Source organism: Dermacentor variabilis, chromosome 5, assembly GCF_050947875.1.
Source record: "Dermacentor variabilis isolate Ectoservices chromosome 5, ASM5094787v1, whole genome shotgun sequence".
NCBI classification, from domain to species: Eukaryota; Metazoa; Arthropoda; class Arachnida; order Ixodida; family Ixodidae; genus Dermacentor; species Dermacentor variabilis.
Window position 1 is genome coordinate 123,688,394 of NC_134572.1, and position 15,090 is coordinate 123,703,483.

Below are 15,090 nucleotides of genomic sequence, written 5' to 3' on the forward strand. Positions count from 1 at the left end.
GGCGGAAGAAAGAAAAAAAATAATAGCGCTTATTTCGCCGTGCTAATTGACTTTGCAGTGCCAGCCTGCCTGCAGCTCCGAGTTCTGGCGCCGAGTATCGTACATAAAAACAACCAAATTGTGCACAATTAGCGGGTTGGGACAACAAGCCCCCTGTAGCATGGGAAGTTTCTTGCACCCCTGTGTGCCTGGGACAAACCCACATAAATGCAAATAAAGTACTGGCATAGCAGTGGTCGAAACTTAATCCCCCCACAGCATATTAATTTTCTTACACTTAAGTTAATCAACAACACTCAAGCATTATTAACACTTTACCATTACCTGTGTGGGCACCATACATATAGTTACAACCACATGATGAGGAGGCTGGAAAATGAAGAAAATAAATTTTGTTTAAAAGGAACGCAAAGTAAGGTATAAAATATACACTGTCACAAAATGAATAATATGTAATGCATATGTAACATACATGCAGTGACCAGTCGATCGTTGCACCTAGATTGCTTTATCCAAAATGTCAGTTTATTTAATGCTTTTTGGAGTTCCTACACATGCAGGTGAAAATTTCCAACCGAGATCGAACTAGTCTCAACTGGAATCAACAGATTCCAGCTGGTAACCAACTGGTCCCAGTTGCACATCAACTTTGCAGAGCATGCATTTTAGTGAGATAACTTTATTTGGAATCCGGCGATTGGGAGGCCTGGGCTTGGGGCTGCCCAGACCTCTAATATTTAAAGCACAGTGACGCGGGACTCCACTCAGTAGTATGGAAGACGAAATGAGTAATCCACATGGGACTGCATGGTGCAGCATATATGTGGTGATCAGCCCTTTGTGTTTCTTCGTATCAACCTGGCAAGGACCACAGTGAAGGTCGCTCCACCAAGCAGCAGCAGCTCCTTGGGCTTAAATAAATGACGTGATGATAATTCACACAGGCAAAAGGCAACTGCTCACGAGCATAAGCAGAAGTTTTCCATTATCGTGTCCTTGTGCACTTCCGAGCGTTGATGTGTTCCAAAGGGGTGCACGAATAGTAATGTTTTTAGACCGAATCAAATCATGCCAGAGGTGAATCGAATTGCATATAAAATACATTTTGAATAATGAGCAGCCAAATTGTCACAACTAATGTAATTATGTTGATGTAGCTAGTTAGCTACAACAGCTAGTTAGCTAATTAGCAATGTAGCATAGCATTAGAAAGTTTATTAATTCAATTACAATTAAGCAGTCTGTAAGCATTCACAGGACTCTTCAAAGAATTCAAATGATCACTATAATGTCGGTCAAGTCTGGCTCCCTGAATATGATGTACCCTGCTCTACTATGCAAATTCTCAAGTACCAAAACTATAACGTTCTTGCTCCAATGTTATGTTTGATCATGCACAGTTGATGTAAATATTCTAAATGCATTCAAAAAAATATCGGTATAGTGACCATTCGATTCGAAGGCTGAATCGAATAGGACACTATCTATTGGTTATTTGTTAGCATTTGCACACCCTTATACTTACAAGCTCTTGCGCTGTTATAGTCCATGTGCTGCCTTACACATGAGTGATCTGCCCTACATCACAGTCTTACGACCCTTTCCTCATTTACCAAAATGCCACATATAACAAATAACATTTGCTATCACTGATGATATCATTAAAACAAGGGTTTGCTCAACACATACACAAAAGTGTACTTCGCAGTTCCATTGTCAAGAAGCAGAGTATGTGCCTTTGAGCGCTACACCTATTGGCCATAGGACTAGCATTTCTTTAAAACCTATTTTAAGAGTTAGTTGTCAAGCTTTAAAGTCTTTAGTTTGTACATACATTGCATCAGTCACCTAGTGCAATACATGTTTAAACTAAGTCATGGGAACTCTGTGTGTTCAAACAATGCAGTGTGCACTGCAGCTGCTCTTCCCATTCTCCTAAAGCTAAATAATTGAGGAGTCAAGAGTTTCTCTCTTCCATTCATTCTGCATTCATCTTCTGATAAAAGTAATATTGAAGCTGAATGTCGCAACTCTTCCTGGTTTACACACAACCAGTTTCAGTCACCTGGTCCCATGTACAATAAAAATGTTTTTTTCACATGGCTCCCGTACCTTGGAAACACATACTAAGCATGTTCAATGGCTTTTTGTGTTGACAATAATGTTTTGATAGTCACATCTGGTGGTCAGAAACTGGTTACTTCAAGCCAATAAATAATCAAGAAGCTTTGTAAGACAGAAGACAATAAACTACTTTGACAAGCTACCACATGCAGGGGAAATCCCTTGAGGCTGTACAGCTAAAATCAAATTTGACTGCCGTTGATATACTGCATCTTATATCGCAAAGCAGGCGCACAGACAACCAGCATACGCAGAAGGAAGGCATAATATCATGCTTTGTGTACATTCTGCACCGGCAAATTTACAGTCAATTATGCTGTTCATCATGAACCTTGCCCACCTTCTCACCTCATTCCTCTTTTCATGGCTGCTAACAATTAAGCAGACTTAGTATGAAAGCCTACATGTTATTCCAGCAACAATTGTCTCAGTTTGTGAAGGAACTTAAGTGACAATAATTTAATGAGAGAGAAAACTGTCATCCACCCGAGGAGGAGGAGATTTTCTGTTACAGAAAGCAATTAAAACAAATTTGCAGAAGGCAATGTCCACCTGTCTACACACGAGGCATGAAATTTTCTTCATAAGCCTCGTGCTATAAAGAAAACCCAGACGAGCTCTTTGCAGGTAAAAAAATAAAAATTCCTGCTGCTCAGGAAGGTTGAATCGAGGGTCACTATACATTTTCAGCACAGTCGCTTTCTAGCATACAGTAATGCAAGAGCAAATTGAACAGCAGCTCAATGGATGGAGGCAGTTTCTGTGATAAACAGCCGCCTTTTTTGAAATATTGGCTCTAGGCTTGTTTGGCTACTTTTGATCACTTTGTCTAGATTTTCACTTGAACCCTTCCTGCTTTTGTGAGCATTAAAGAACTTTGGACTAGGGTACCCAAGCATTGGGAGGTGCTAACTTTGTTGTAGGCCCTTTGCATTCTTTTGTACACCCGGCCGTTTACACCCCCAACGCTTCAGCAACCTAATCTAAAACTCTAATATCTAATTCGTGAAGCCTTGCAGAGCTTCACAGAGCTTATCTGCCAATTAAACATCAAGTTTTGCTGACCAAGACTTAAAGTAGCACTGGTGTATATTGGAACTGTGGAGTAACAGGCAATAAACTTGTTTATAAATGTGATGAGGTGGACTGTGGCGTGTGGGCGGGATAAGACAAAGCGTTGGAACAGCCAGCTTGGAGTGATGGTGATTGTGTGGCATCAAGAGGAGAATTAATGATGGCGATTACGGAAGAAGAAAGGAAGCGGCGTGCGAAGCGCATTACTGTGCGAGAGCGAGCAGGAGTCTTGCTGACCGGCGGTTGAGTCTCAGGTATTGGCGGCCGGGTGTCCTGCTACCGTGCAAACCTATCTCACTCACGGCTGTGCTCTCCTGCGCACCAGCGCATGCCTTTTATGTTACATCTTCTCAGATTTAAATATTAAAAGTGCAAAACAACAACAGAAACCTGAAAATGATGTAGATAATATTTTTTATGTGGCTGTGTACTCTCTGGGATCGGAACACGCAAGAGGCTACGTTTCTACCAGAAAGCGCATCTTCATGCATAGTGTTCGCCACCAACGTTTCCCAGTAAACATTACGGTTACATAAGCTGCAGCTGCCGGGAAGCGCAAGAAGTAGGTGGGGATCATTGAATGCTATTGCATTCCACTCTTAGAGGTGAAGCTTAAGCATCCTCCAAGTTTTTTTTACCCGCCGTGAGCCCATAGATAGCACGCAAATAAATGCGCACGAATGTCCAGGAGTGATCCCTGGGTACTTTAGCATGCTTGAATTGTAGCTGTTGCAATTAAACGTGTGTTTTTGTGCAACTCTGCATTATCTCCATCAGCAACACTGAAATAGGCACGAAATTGGTCTTTGACAGATCCGGCATACTCTGAACAACATGCGCCCCCATAAACAAACAAAAGAGGACCACATGAGTGCTACAGACTTCCCCAACAACTGTAAGATGCACTACATAGATAAAGCGAATCGCAATGCTAAAACTAGGAAATAAGCATGAGGTTGCGCAATCGAATCCAGGCCATGATGGCCTCATTTCGATTGGTGCAAAATGCGAAAACACCTGTGTGCTTAGATTTAGGTGCACATTAAAGAAACCTAGGTGGTCCAAATTTCCAGAGTCCACCACTATGGCATGCCTCAAAATCAGATCATGGTTATGGCACATAAAACCCTGTAATTCTTTTTTTTCTTTTTTTTACTGAAACTTATGTCAAACCAAAGTTGTTTCTGTGGGATGAAAGCTTCATGAGAAGTCAAGCCTCCACAATGAGGCATGGCCACTTTCCAGTTGACAGAACAACTAAAATGAAATAAATAAGTACAACTGCGAGTCGGCCTAGTTGGAACAGATTCATTTTTAAAAACACTTTGAGTGCAAAACAAACAGGGACGAAGAAAAGGAGCAACACAAGGACGAGCGCTTTCTAACAGCTGATTTTATTTTCGAAGAACCATCTGCTTAAATACCTACAGGTCTACATGATCCAGTCAACAGAACACGCCGATAGCGCATATAACAGCACTTTTGATAAGATGCCGCAGATCAGCACTACCCGGTCAACATAAAAACAGCTAAGCGTATAAAACAAGGTCTTAAGACGAAAATACGTTAAAGATATGATGACAGGAGCGAATTCTCTTTGTCTAACAATGAAACAGAAAGACAACTGATGCATTTTTCCTTTAGTTTTTCAATCCAGTGAGCTTCCACAATTTCTCTCGCGGTTTGATTTCCATGCCTAAACAGCATGTCAGTGCTTCTAAGACAAGGTGAGCACGTATGTTCTTGACAATGCATTGCCAAATGCGTACTAGGGCGACCTTTCAGACAAGGCAAGTGCTCCCTTAGTCTTGTTAATGCATCTCGCAGTCTGCCCTACGTACACATGACCACACGTCATTGGAATTTGATACACAACATTCTTTGCGCAATCGACAAATTGGTTCTTATGTGGATGTTTAATACTGTATTCTTTCTTTGCATCATCCTTACTTTCGAACTTACTTTTTACCCTAGAACACACACTACCTGTTTTGTTTTTAGCTGAAAACACCACTTTTACTTCACAACTCCCAGCCACCTTTCGAAGTCTGTGTGAAAGGCCGTGCACATACGGAATCACTGAAACCTTGGAAGCAAAATCTTTCTGCCTTTGATTCTTTGTGCATAGTTCTTTATCCTGTTCTAGTTTTTTTTCATTAGTCTAGTGCAGGACGCCAGCATCACAGCAAGTGGGTACCTAGCCTTTCTCAACCGATCAACCTCCTCAAGAAATGCAAAGTTTACAGTGTGGCAACATGACTTCAACAATGCTGACCGGAAACATGAAATGACTACCATTCTTCACAAGCCTGGAATGGTTTGAGGCATAGTCCATTAGCGATTTTCCAGCTTGGGGCGAGAATGACCAACACACGTTCTGGTAGTGTTGACGGGATCGCCCAGATCTGTGGGTATTTAAGCAGATGGTTCTTCGAAAATAAAATCAGTTGTTAGAAAGCACTCATCCTTGTGTTGCTCCTTTTCTTCATACCTGTTTTGCGCTCCAAAGTGCTTTTAAAAATAAATAAGTATGTTAGAAGTTGGGATACCCTTATTATACATTTTTTGAAAGCTATAAACATGCACTATCAAAAGAAGACAAAATAAAAAAATCTACATTTGGGACCAAATAGTCTCACCTGACCTTAATTCTAAGATAAGCAACACTGGCATCATGCTTTTATCACAGCACAAAGCCTGATTTTGTCACTTGATTAAAACTTCATCTATCTAATTAAACACATTTCAGCTCTACTTCTAAGACCACATGCCAGTGCAATCACATGACTCTTTTGATGTCCTGCTTCCAAATGCAATGTCAGTATCATATAGCACTCTAGTTATGAAAGAAAGCACCACAAACACGAAACACTTCATTAAAAGAAAATTTTATTTTTGTACCATTTTAATATAAAAGCAGCCGCGCCATTGTAGCTAGTGAGGTAGACAAAAGGTAGCAATGGGGCTTTTGTTGAATTCAGGGATGACATCAAAAAATGGTAATGTGCTTAACTAATCCGTAAAAATATATTTCTTCCAAGGAAAAGCGTATGAACATAAAAGAAGCCAAACAACCTTCTATTCAAACTAAATATGTCACTTGGCAGCTGTCACAACAGCTCTATATTTCCATAGAAACAGCCTCTCAATAAAAAATTCCCAACTTATGCTCAAAGAAACAAAACACCATATAGCAGGTTGTTCAGTTAAAATATGCTTAGAACTCTACATGATGTATAGAAAAATAAAAGTGTACCAAGAGCCAGCCTGGTATACTTGTGGTACATTGTACCTGTTCTTACTAGTAACATTAATATAATAGGTCATATGATAAATTAAAGTGATAGCTGCAGCCCATTAAACTAAATAAGAGGGAATGTTACACTCTGTAGAAAACTTGCATCACGCAGTATACAAAGCAACAACGCTATAGATCCATCTTGATCCCTGGGAATGCAAGAAGCAGAAGTCTGTAATGCACGCGACTGTACACCATTTTGTAGGATTACTGTGAGCTTAAGTTAAACATCACTGTACATTATGGCACTTTGATACAGAGCGCTTGCTTGATCATCTCAACACACTTCTTGGAACCTTCGTGAGCTTCTTTGCTAAAGGGCAGAAAATTCAGAAAAGCATGTGGGAGGTTGTCCAATATTTCAAGTTGTACATAGTTGTTTGCCGCCTTCAACCTTTTCGACAGCATGACAAGATCATCCAAGGTGGGGTCCAGGTGAAGGCCCTGTCCAAGAAAGCATTGAAACAAAAAAAATGTATATTATAGTGCATACTGATGATTAAAATGGAAAACAAACTGTATGCAAATGTGTAACACACACTAAAAAACGAACACATGCGCAGCTTGCACTAGTGGCGCAAGGCTGGAGTCAGCAGCGGAGCTTGTGGTCACCTAGCTTTTATGTGGCTTGCCTAAGTTTGTAGATTTTGCGAGGTTATGCTAGGTTTTGCTAAGTTGGCAGGCTTGGCTAAGTAATTTCTAGGTTTTGCAAGGTTATGGTAGGAAAAAGAACACAGCACAAAAAAGACAAGGACATGAGAGAGCAACACGCACCCTTTTTCCAATGAATCACCAACAAGCCCAAACTTCCATGCTAAGTTACTGTAGGCTTGGCTAAGTTGTTAGAGGTTTTGCGAGGTTATGCTAGGTTTTGCCAAGTTGTTGTCTCGGTGGGCTTGACGCAAAAAATCTTCAAGCAGTTGCAGGCCAGGATTGCTTTCTCAGAGATGTTGAGCATTCAGGCACCAACTCTCGCGTTCCCTGGACTGAAACTCGGGATCCTCGACTCGGCGTCGCCTCTTCTCAGCCGCAGCTTCGGCGTGGTGTTTCGGATCAACTCGGCGGCAACGCATCGTTTCTCGCTTGGCAGTACGGCGCTCTTCCTGGTAAGCCACTTCTTCTTCAGATGTCCGGACTTTCTTCGGTCTCCCCATGCCAGCAGCACGTACGCATGGAGTAGAGTAGGTGAGAGGTGTGTTGCTGTGCCAGCTGTTCTGAGCTTTTAGTCACCTGTAACATCACGACTCCGCCCTATGCGCATGGGGTGCGAGGAGGTCACGTGGCTCGGTGCTCTCGCAGGTGGTTGCTAGGCAATGCGAGGCGGTGCACAGCTGGGCTATTTTCTGGTAATACTCCACGGTGGAACTAAAAGCTTAAACAGCTCCACTGTTAAAAAAATGAGAACTGTATGGCTGTGCTAGCCAAATTTACATACCACCAAGTGAGAATGCCGAGCAAATCAATCACTTCTTTTCTTTGAGAATACAGTGGAAACTCGATGATACGAATCTCACGAGGTCTCGAAAAATATTCGTATTAGCCGAAATTCGTATCATTGAAACACAATTAAAACTAGCTAAATTAAAGAGTCAGAGGTGAACTCACTCAGGCACGTACGTAAAAAGCATTTATTTCTTGAAGAAAAAGTCTCTAATGTCCTTCTGCTTCTTTTTATTTGTCTGGCCACTTAGCAGACTTTCTTCAAATTCATAAAAACGCATGCACATGTCGTCGCTGATTTCATCCGCGGGCATAGCACGCCTCAGAACGGCGAGCATGTGCAGCATTTCAGCCGCCGGTGGTGATCCTTCACCATCACCCACGTCTATGTCATTGCTATCATTGCTACAATCAGCAGCCTCGCATTTGGCCTCTTTGACAATATCTTCTACCGTGCGCGCACCACAGGTGACGAGATTGTCATCTGCTGTGCAAAGGTCATCAGCTGTGCACTCAACATTAAGCCGTTCCCAATCCTCAATTGGATCTTCCGGCTCTGGGGGCACCTCTTCTGGACTCCCGAAGAAGCCGCATTTGCTGAAGCAGTTCACTACGGTAGCCAGAGTTACCTGATCCCATGCCATAGCTATAAAATGGATGGCATCCAAGAGGCTTATTCGCAGGCCGCCTTCATCCTTTTGATCAATTTTAGCAAGTAGGCGGCACACAAGAAGGCTCTTGAAATGGTGCTTTGCGTTCTTTATAATCCCAGCATCAAGGGGTTGCAGGTGCGTCATCGTGTTCGCGGGTAAAAAGACAAGTTTCACGTTTTGATGTGTTACTTGCCACTGGTGGGCGGTGCACTGGTCAAGAAACAGAACAATCTTCTGATTCTTGCAAGCCATCCACCTGTCAAGTAGAGACAGAAACTCTTCGAACAGCGCCGACATCATCCATGCCTTTTTGTTTACGTGATAGACGCACGGCAAATGACTCTTGCACTTGAAGCACTGGAACTTTTGAAACTTGCCAACTTCCGTGAGCTTAAGTTTCTCCAATTCGTCGGCGTTGCAGCATAAGAGAACCGTAACGCACTCTTTGCTTTTTTTTGCCTCCTTTGCATGCTTCACCTTTTAAACAGAGGCTTTTCTGGGGTTGCAGGTTAAAAAACAGACCTGCCTCATCAGCATTAAAAACATCACGAGGCTCATACTCCGCAATGAGTGACGGCAGCTTCGCTAGCCAGTCACTGACAATTGCTCTCGTCAGCTTTTTTCGCTTCGCTGCAAACGCTTTTATAAACGAGACTGTTCCTAGTCTTAAAACGCTGCAGCCACCCACCTGAGGCCTGGAATCCATCGATGTGCAGAGCAAGTGCAAACTTGTCGGCTCTCTCCCGCAAAGCTTTACCGTCAATATTTACACCAGCTGCGGTTACTTCTTTAAACCAAGTCAGGAGAGTCTCCTCAAGCTTCACGTGCTGAGCGGTCTTCACTTGCTTCGCGTTGACATTGAACGAAAGCACGCTTTTCATGATAGAGTCTCGCTATGCAACAATTGTGCTCAGTGTTGACGTTGCGAGGCCTAGCTCCTCAGCCAACTCCGTCCGCTTCCTCTTGGGATGCTCATCGACCTTTCGAAGAATGTCTAATTTCTCTTTAAAGGAGAGCGCTTTCCGCTGGCGAGACATAGCTCACTGCGACTAGGCAAAATGGGGTGAACGCAAAGAACGCGGCCCGAAGCACAGCAGCCACTCCGTCCGATGGCATGCGGAAAAGGAAGAAAAGCACAAAAGCAACAAAAGCACCACCGCTTCAAACTCTTCGCACCTAGTTGTGGCCTTCGCGCTGTCGGGCGCCGCATCCGCGCCTCAGCACCAAAAGAGAAAAGGAGAAATCGCGTGACTGCGCGCTGTTCTCTTTCACGGCCGTCAGTGGGGCGGCGTTTATTCGTATCAACTGACGCGGGTCGAAAATTGATTTGTAACAACCATTCTATAGCACGCTGCAAAGTAATGGGGCTTGGCCAGGACCACAGAAAAATTTGTATCATCCGAAAATCCGTATTAGCCATGATCCTATCATCGAGATTCCACTGTATGCACAGGCTGGTGTAATAATGTAGGTTGCATTAGTAACGTGTCTGCTTATCCTTTCAGCAGTAAACACCAGCTCTTTAATGGGGTGTGTACCGTATTTACTCAAATATAGGCCATTCGCAATTCTAGGCCGACCCCCAAGATTTGGAAGCTCAGAAAAAAAGAAGAAGAAGAAGAAAAAAACTTTCCTCAAATGTAAGCAGAACAGAAAATGGCATTCGGCTGCAAAAAAAGAACGTGCAAGCTCATCGAGATGTCATACTTTTGGAATGTATGCGTAATCAGATCAGCCAGAATTTTATCCCAAGCTGCGAGACCCAGTTCTACATTTGACTAAGCCAACTAGACATATCGATGCGGCACCTGAAACATTTGTGACTTTCTTCGCCTGATGATCTGCGTCATTATGGACATTCTCTCTTTTCTATGTGTGCTGATAAAATCATCAACAGTCGGTAGCTTTTGGCGGTTGCTGCCAAATCGCATCCTCGAATCTAAGGATGACTTCAGACTTTTGTACATTACTCTTCAAAGAAAAGTATTGGCCTACAATTGAGTAAGTACGGTAGTTGAATGCTGTACACATGCACATGTATTTGTCAAGCTTCGACCTACATATAAACTGAAAGTCAGATGTCATTCTGACTTTTTCTCTGTGTCCAAAATCTGAATCTGCAGAATCTTGTGTAAGGACCACACCTTTTTTTCCTTTCTTTTCTTTTTTAATTTTGGTCCAAATTTGTTTGGTACGGTCCATACACTAGTGAAAAGTAAATAAATGTGTAGTATACATTTCCTCAAGAATTGATATGCTCACCACTGTATGTGATGACATTGGGAACACTTATTTTACCTCTGAGAGCTACCTATCTCATTATTTAAAAACTTTTTGTGCGCAAACAGACAGGGACAAGGAAGAGGAGCAACACAAGGAAAGCGCTCATCCTTGTGTTGCTCCTTTTCTTTGTCCCTGTCTGTTTGCGCAAAAAAAGTTTTTAAATAATGAATCTGTTCCAACTAGGCCGACTCGCAGTTATGCTTCAGTTCATTTCTGTTTCATTGTTGCTGACACTTAACCACAGAACTGGAACAGCTGGAGTTCTGTTCACTGGAACCAAACTGTTTAAAGGTCAAGCTGTCGTCGGACACAAGTGCAGATGTCACATCACATGTAAGGTTGCACGATGAAAAAGGCACTAGAGTTTTCAGGCATGAAAAGTAAAAGGAATATTACAGTACACCACTATGCATCTCAGTTATTGCATTAGTGACGAAAGTTCCCTGCATAAACATACTTACAAAGCACTGAAAATCTGAGTGCATAGGATGTACATGCTCAGGGTGGCACATACAAAGACGTGTGTCCAGGAGAAAAGTGTAATGGGACACATCCAGTACCAGATACAGAAATGCAAAAAAGAGGAGGAGGGAGAATTCTAAGGCCAATAGCTCCTCGTAGAACTCCAATGATTTATATCTAACTGAAAGAGGCCCCTTTCCTCTAATGACAGAGATGGGGCCCTAGAACTGCACAATATTTAGCCCACACTTTAAATGCAGCAGCTGACAAGATCTGGCGCACTAAGATACTAGTTTCTTGATGGCACCAATGCTTAAAGTATATGAGTTTGCAATTATTAGCCCAGCTATACTGTAAAACCAACAAACAGATCAAACAAGCTAACAGAAACCAGATATAGCATGTGATCCACCTCTGTGAACTGTGCAGATACTGCAAGCAGATACCACAGCACAAGCCGCCCAGTCACAGATGACAAGTGCGGCTCATGTACAGAAAATTTCCGAAATGGTCCAAATTCGTGGTCTTTACACAACTTAGCACAAGAATTTGCCAGTACATGACTTATCACATCACAATCAACTCTACCACCAAGTTACACTGAACCATTACGTGCCCAATCGAAGAATGTTGTCCAAAGACTTAGCACAGAGATAGAGAGAGAAGAGTGGTAAAAAAAAAAAAAGGCAGAGAACTTAACTCTAGGCTGGGCCCTGTTAAGCTACTCTGCATCAGGGAAGGGCACAAGTGCAACAGAAAAGATGACTTGGTGCAGAATTAGAGCTTGACCATGGGTACCCACCACAAAGTAGCAAGGAGGCATCCTCTGGAGCATCCAGCCAGGGGCGAGGTAGGGCGAGATGAAGGGGTTACTGGCCAGAATCTTCATGGTCTGAAACTTGCGGTCAAAGCGTGAGGCCCTCCGGAACCACGGAACGGCCAGGCCTTTTCTCTTCTTGCCATTTTGGCCGCACAGCAGCTCCCAGTTGGCCAGCACATGCCTCTGGTACAGGTGGCTGGCACTGAGCACGGTCACCAGCGCCCGCACCCAGTGCGTAGCCGCACGACAGCACCGGTTACGCACCGGGAAAGTCAGGTCCACAGGCATATCTAGCACTATGTGTTCGTCCGCATGCTGGTCAGCTTGGCACGAAGTGTTTGTGTCGTTGCACTGAGATGCAAAGCGGCAGAGATACTGGCTAGGCAGTTCTCCCGCCACTTCGAGCTCCACCACATTCTTTGTGCGGGTCAAAGGCATCTTGGCCTTCGTCGCTGGTGAGGTGCTCATAGGGTTACTCATCTCTACCTCACTCTCCTGTGCAGGCTGAGTACTTGAAGCACAAACGCTGTCTGTGGGACTGTGACCGGAATCTGACATGCTGTTTTCTGTCACACTTTCCCTACGGGCCGGCTTCTCTGGAGGTGCTTTGGCACACAGTCTGATGTCTGCCTCAGTGGCACAGCCAATGTACGCTGCAAAAAGAGAGACTTTGTTACAAAGCATACTTAGCAGTACATAACTAGGCATGATTCATCAGCAATTTAAGTTGTCTGTGACAAACTGGCTCTCTCGCATAGCTGCGCCGGCAATCCTAGAAGGCATTGCCAGGCATTGCTGCATGTTTTGAGACAGAAGGCTACGCAGAGATGATACCAGAGTTCCTGTGTTGGCCAAACTGCATTTTCTTTTAACCTTTTTCTTGTCAGTTGAGTACTACTGAACACAAATATAAAGAAGCCAAATTAGTACCATCCCTAGATTTGGTATCACATTATTCTTCGCTGTGTTAGTCTTCTTTTTTCTCTTTCTCTTACAACACCACTGTTCTCAGACAATATAATGCTTTTTTTCAGTTTGACTTACATGTCACTTTAGCATCTCTTTAACAAACAAGATGCAATACTCCTTTAGCAGGTGAAGAGGAGATGTCTAGTGCCTACCATGAAGACAGGTCAGCATGAAGCCAAGAGGGAGCAGAGGATCCACAGCACACAGAATCCTTGAGGGAGACGGTGCCATGCTAAGCATGACAGGCGTGTATGCTGCAAACGCTCCGCTGGGTCGCCGAATGTTGAGCTCAATGGTCTTTAGGCAGAGGGCCAGCATCAGGTTTCCTCCGGCACTGTCACCAGCCACACAAATGTTTTCACCGGTCCAACCTACAGAAAGAAAGTGCGAAACAAATGCAAAAGAAAAGCAGGCCATATATATTTTGCTGAAATTAAGAAACTATACAAAATAATATAGTATGATATATAATAATAAATAACAAATTACTTTTGAAAGAACAGCATGGTATAGGGCAATTTAGGCAATATTATAAGGCTACAGATTTCGACGAAAGTTGTATGATCTCTCGAGCAATTTGGTCATTTCAGAGACAGGGTACGACTGAAAGTTTTGTAGTTTTTCTGCAAACTAATCCTAAAGACTGGTGTGTGCACACACAGCATGTACCCTGAAACAGATTTCTACTGACCCCCTGTCTTCACCTGTTGTGACATCAGCATGGAAGTAGCAATGGTGCTGTCACCTTGCAGACCTGTCTTCAAGCAAATTGTGCACAGGAATAATTGCTTTCCACTTATCTGCTAGTGCAAAGATTCTCAAGACAACTTAACCTTTATAAAGCAATCTTTCTATTTTTGTTTATTTATTTATTATTATTTCTGCAAGAGAAGCTGTATAATGTTTACAATTAACCATAGTTGAGGATACTGTCTCCAGATGTCATTATTCGCAGCCCTGTGCCCAGGATGTGTCTGTTCTAACATTATTTCGTGACAATCAGATGTCTGAGCTGTCAAGATGTTTCAGTTTTGATGAAGTGTTTCTCACTTGTCTAAAATTATCTCTGCATATTCACGCTAACTCAACTATCCATCATGAAGGCGAAGCACACACTTTGAATGAAGGGGATAAAGAAGAAGAGTAAAAGAAGAGGTCTGGTGGACGACCAACTTTCTGTTTTCTGGCATATCTTAAGGGTGACAGCAAACTCGGAGAAAATGAAACAACCACCTACCTGACATGATAAAGAATCACCAATGGCGCTCTTCAAAAAGGACCAGTTTCCAAGATGTTCGTCACAGCTAATTCCGCGCGATGAGCATGATGACAACCACCATTCAAAGCATGTTATGTTGTTCCATAGTAATAGGTAGACAACTAATGGCATTTTTGGATGGTCGCTGTGATCCTCTAAATCTAAGCAGACAGATTCTGGAGCCACTCTGTATCCAAGAAGAATATATTTTGTGCCAACCGAAGAGCTGGCTACTTTTCAGGACAGTGAGAAGGAAAGAAGTGAAGGGTGTGGGGAGCTTTCGCTAACGCAGACAGTGCCACCGCTGATGATAATTGTCGTCGCCCTGAACAGAGCCAGAGTCGCCTTTTGCAGTCCAACCACAGGAAAGGACAGGGTCACATGATCGAAAAGCAACCAGATTCCTCAGTTGCTCTGACAGCAACACTGGGAGAACCTGTGAGCACTCTGATCTGGAGTCGGGCGACCAGAAAGAACCATCCAAATGTAGCCAAGGCACCTATCTTCGATCATGTAAACAAGATTGACCTTTTGGGAGCACATTAGAGTGCTCAAAAATGAGCATCCAAAGATTCCATAAGGAAAGGCAGCATGCAGTAATAGCAGAAACGTGTACCAGAATGCAACAAAATGTATATAACAGCCACAGTGCTACAGAAAACATCTTGCAATGCTGCAATCAATCACGGCACCCTTCCTGTTGGACTCA

The 15,090-nt window shown here is 43.1% G+C and overlaps 1 protein-coding gene across 1 annotated transcript in view; it reads right to left on the reverse strand.

Annotated features, from left to right (window-relative positions):
* Positions 1-6,070: 6,070 nt before the first annotated feature.
* Hsl (hormone-sensitive lipase) overlaps positions 6,071-15,090 on the reverse strand; it is a 31,650-nt gene continuing 22,630 nt past the window's right edge. Inside the window, exons 6-8 of the mRNA XM_075693460.1 lie at positions 13,276-13,494; positions 12,137-12,807; positions 6,071-6,940 (exon numbers count right to left, since the gene is read on the reverse strand). Of these exons, the coding sequence (XP_075549575.1) occupies positions 6,737-6,940; positions 12,137-12,807; positions 13,276-13,494 (1,094 nt within the window). The 3' untranslated portion in view covers positions 6,071-6,736. The remainder of the gene's footprint in view (positions 6,941-12,136; positions 12,808-13,275; positions 13,495-15,090) is intronic.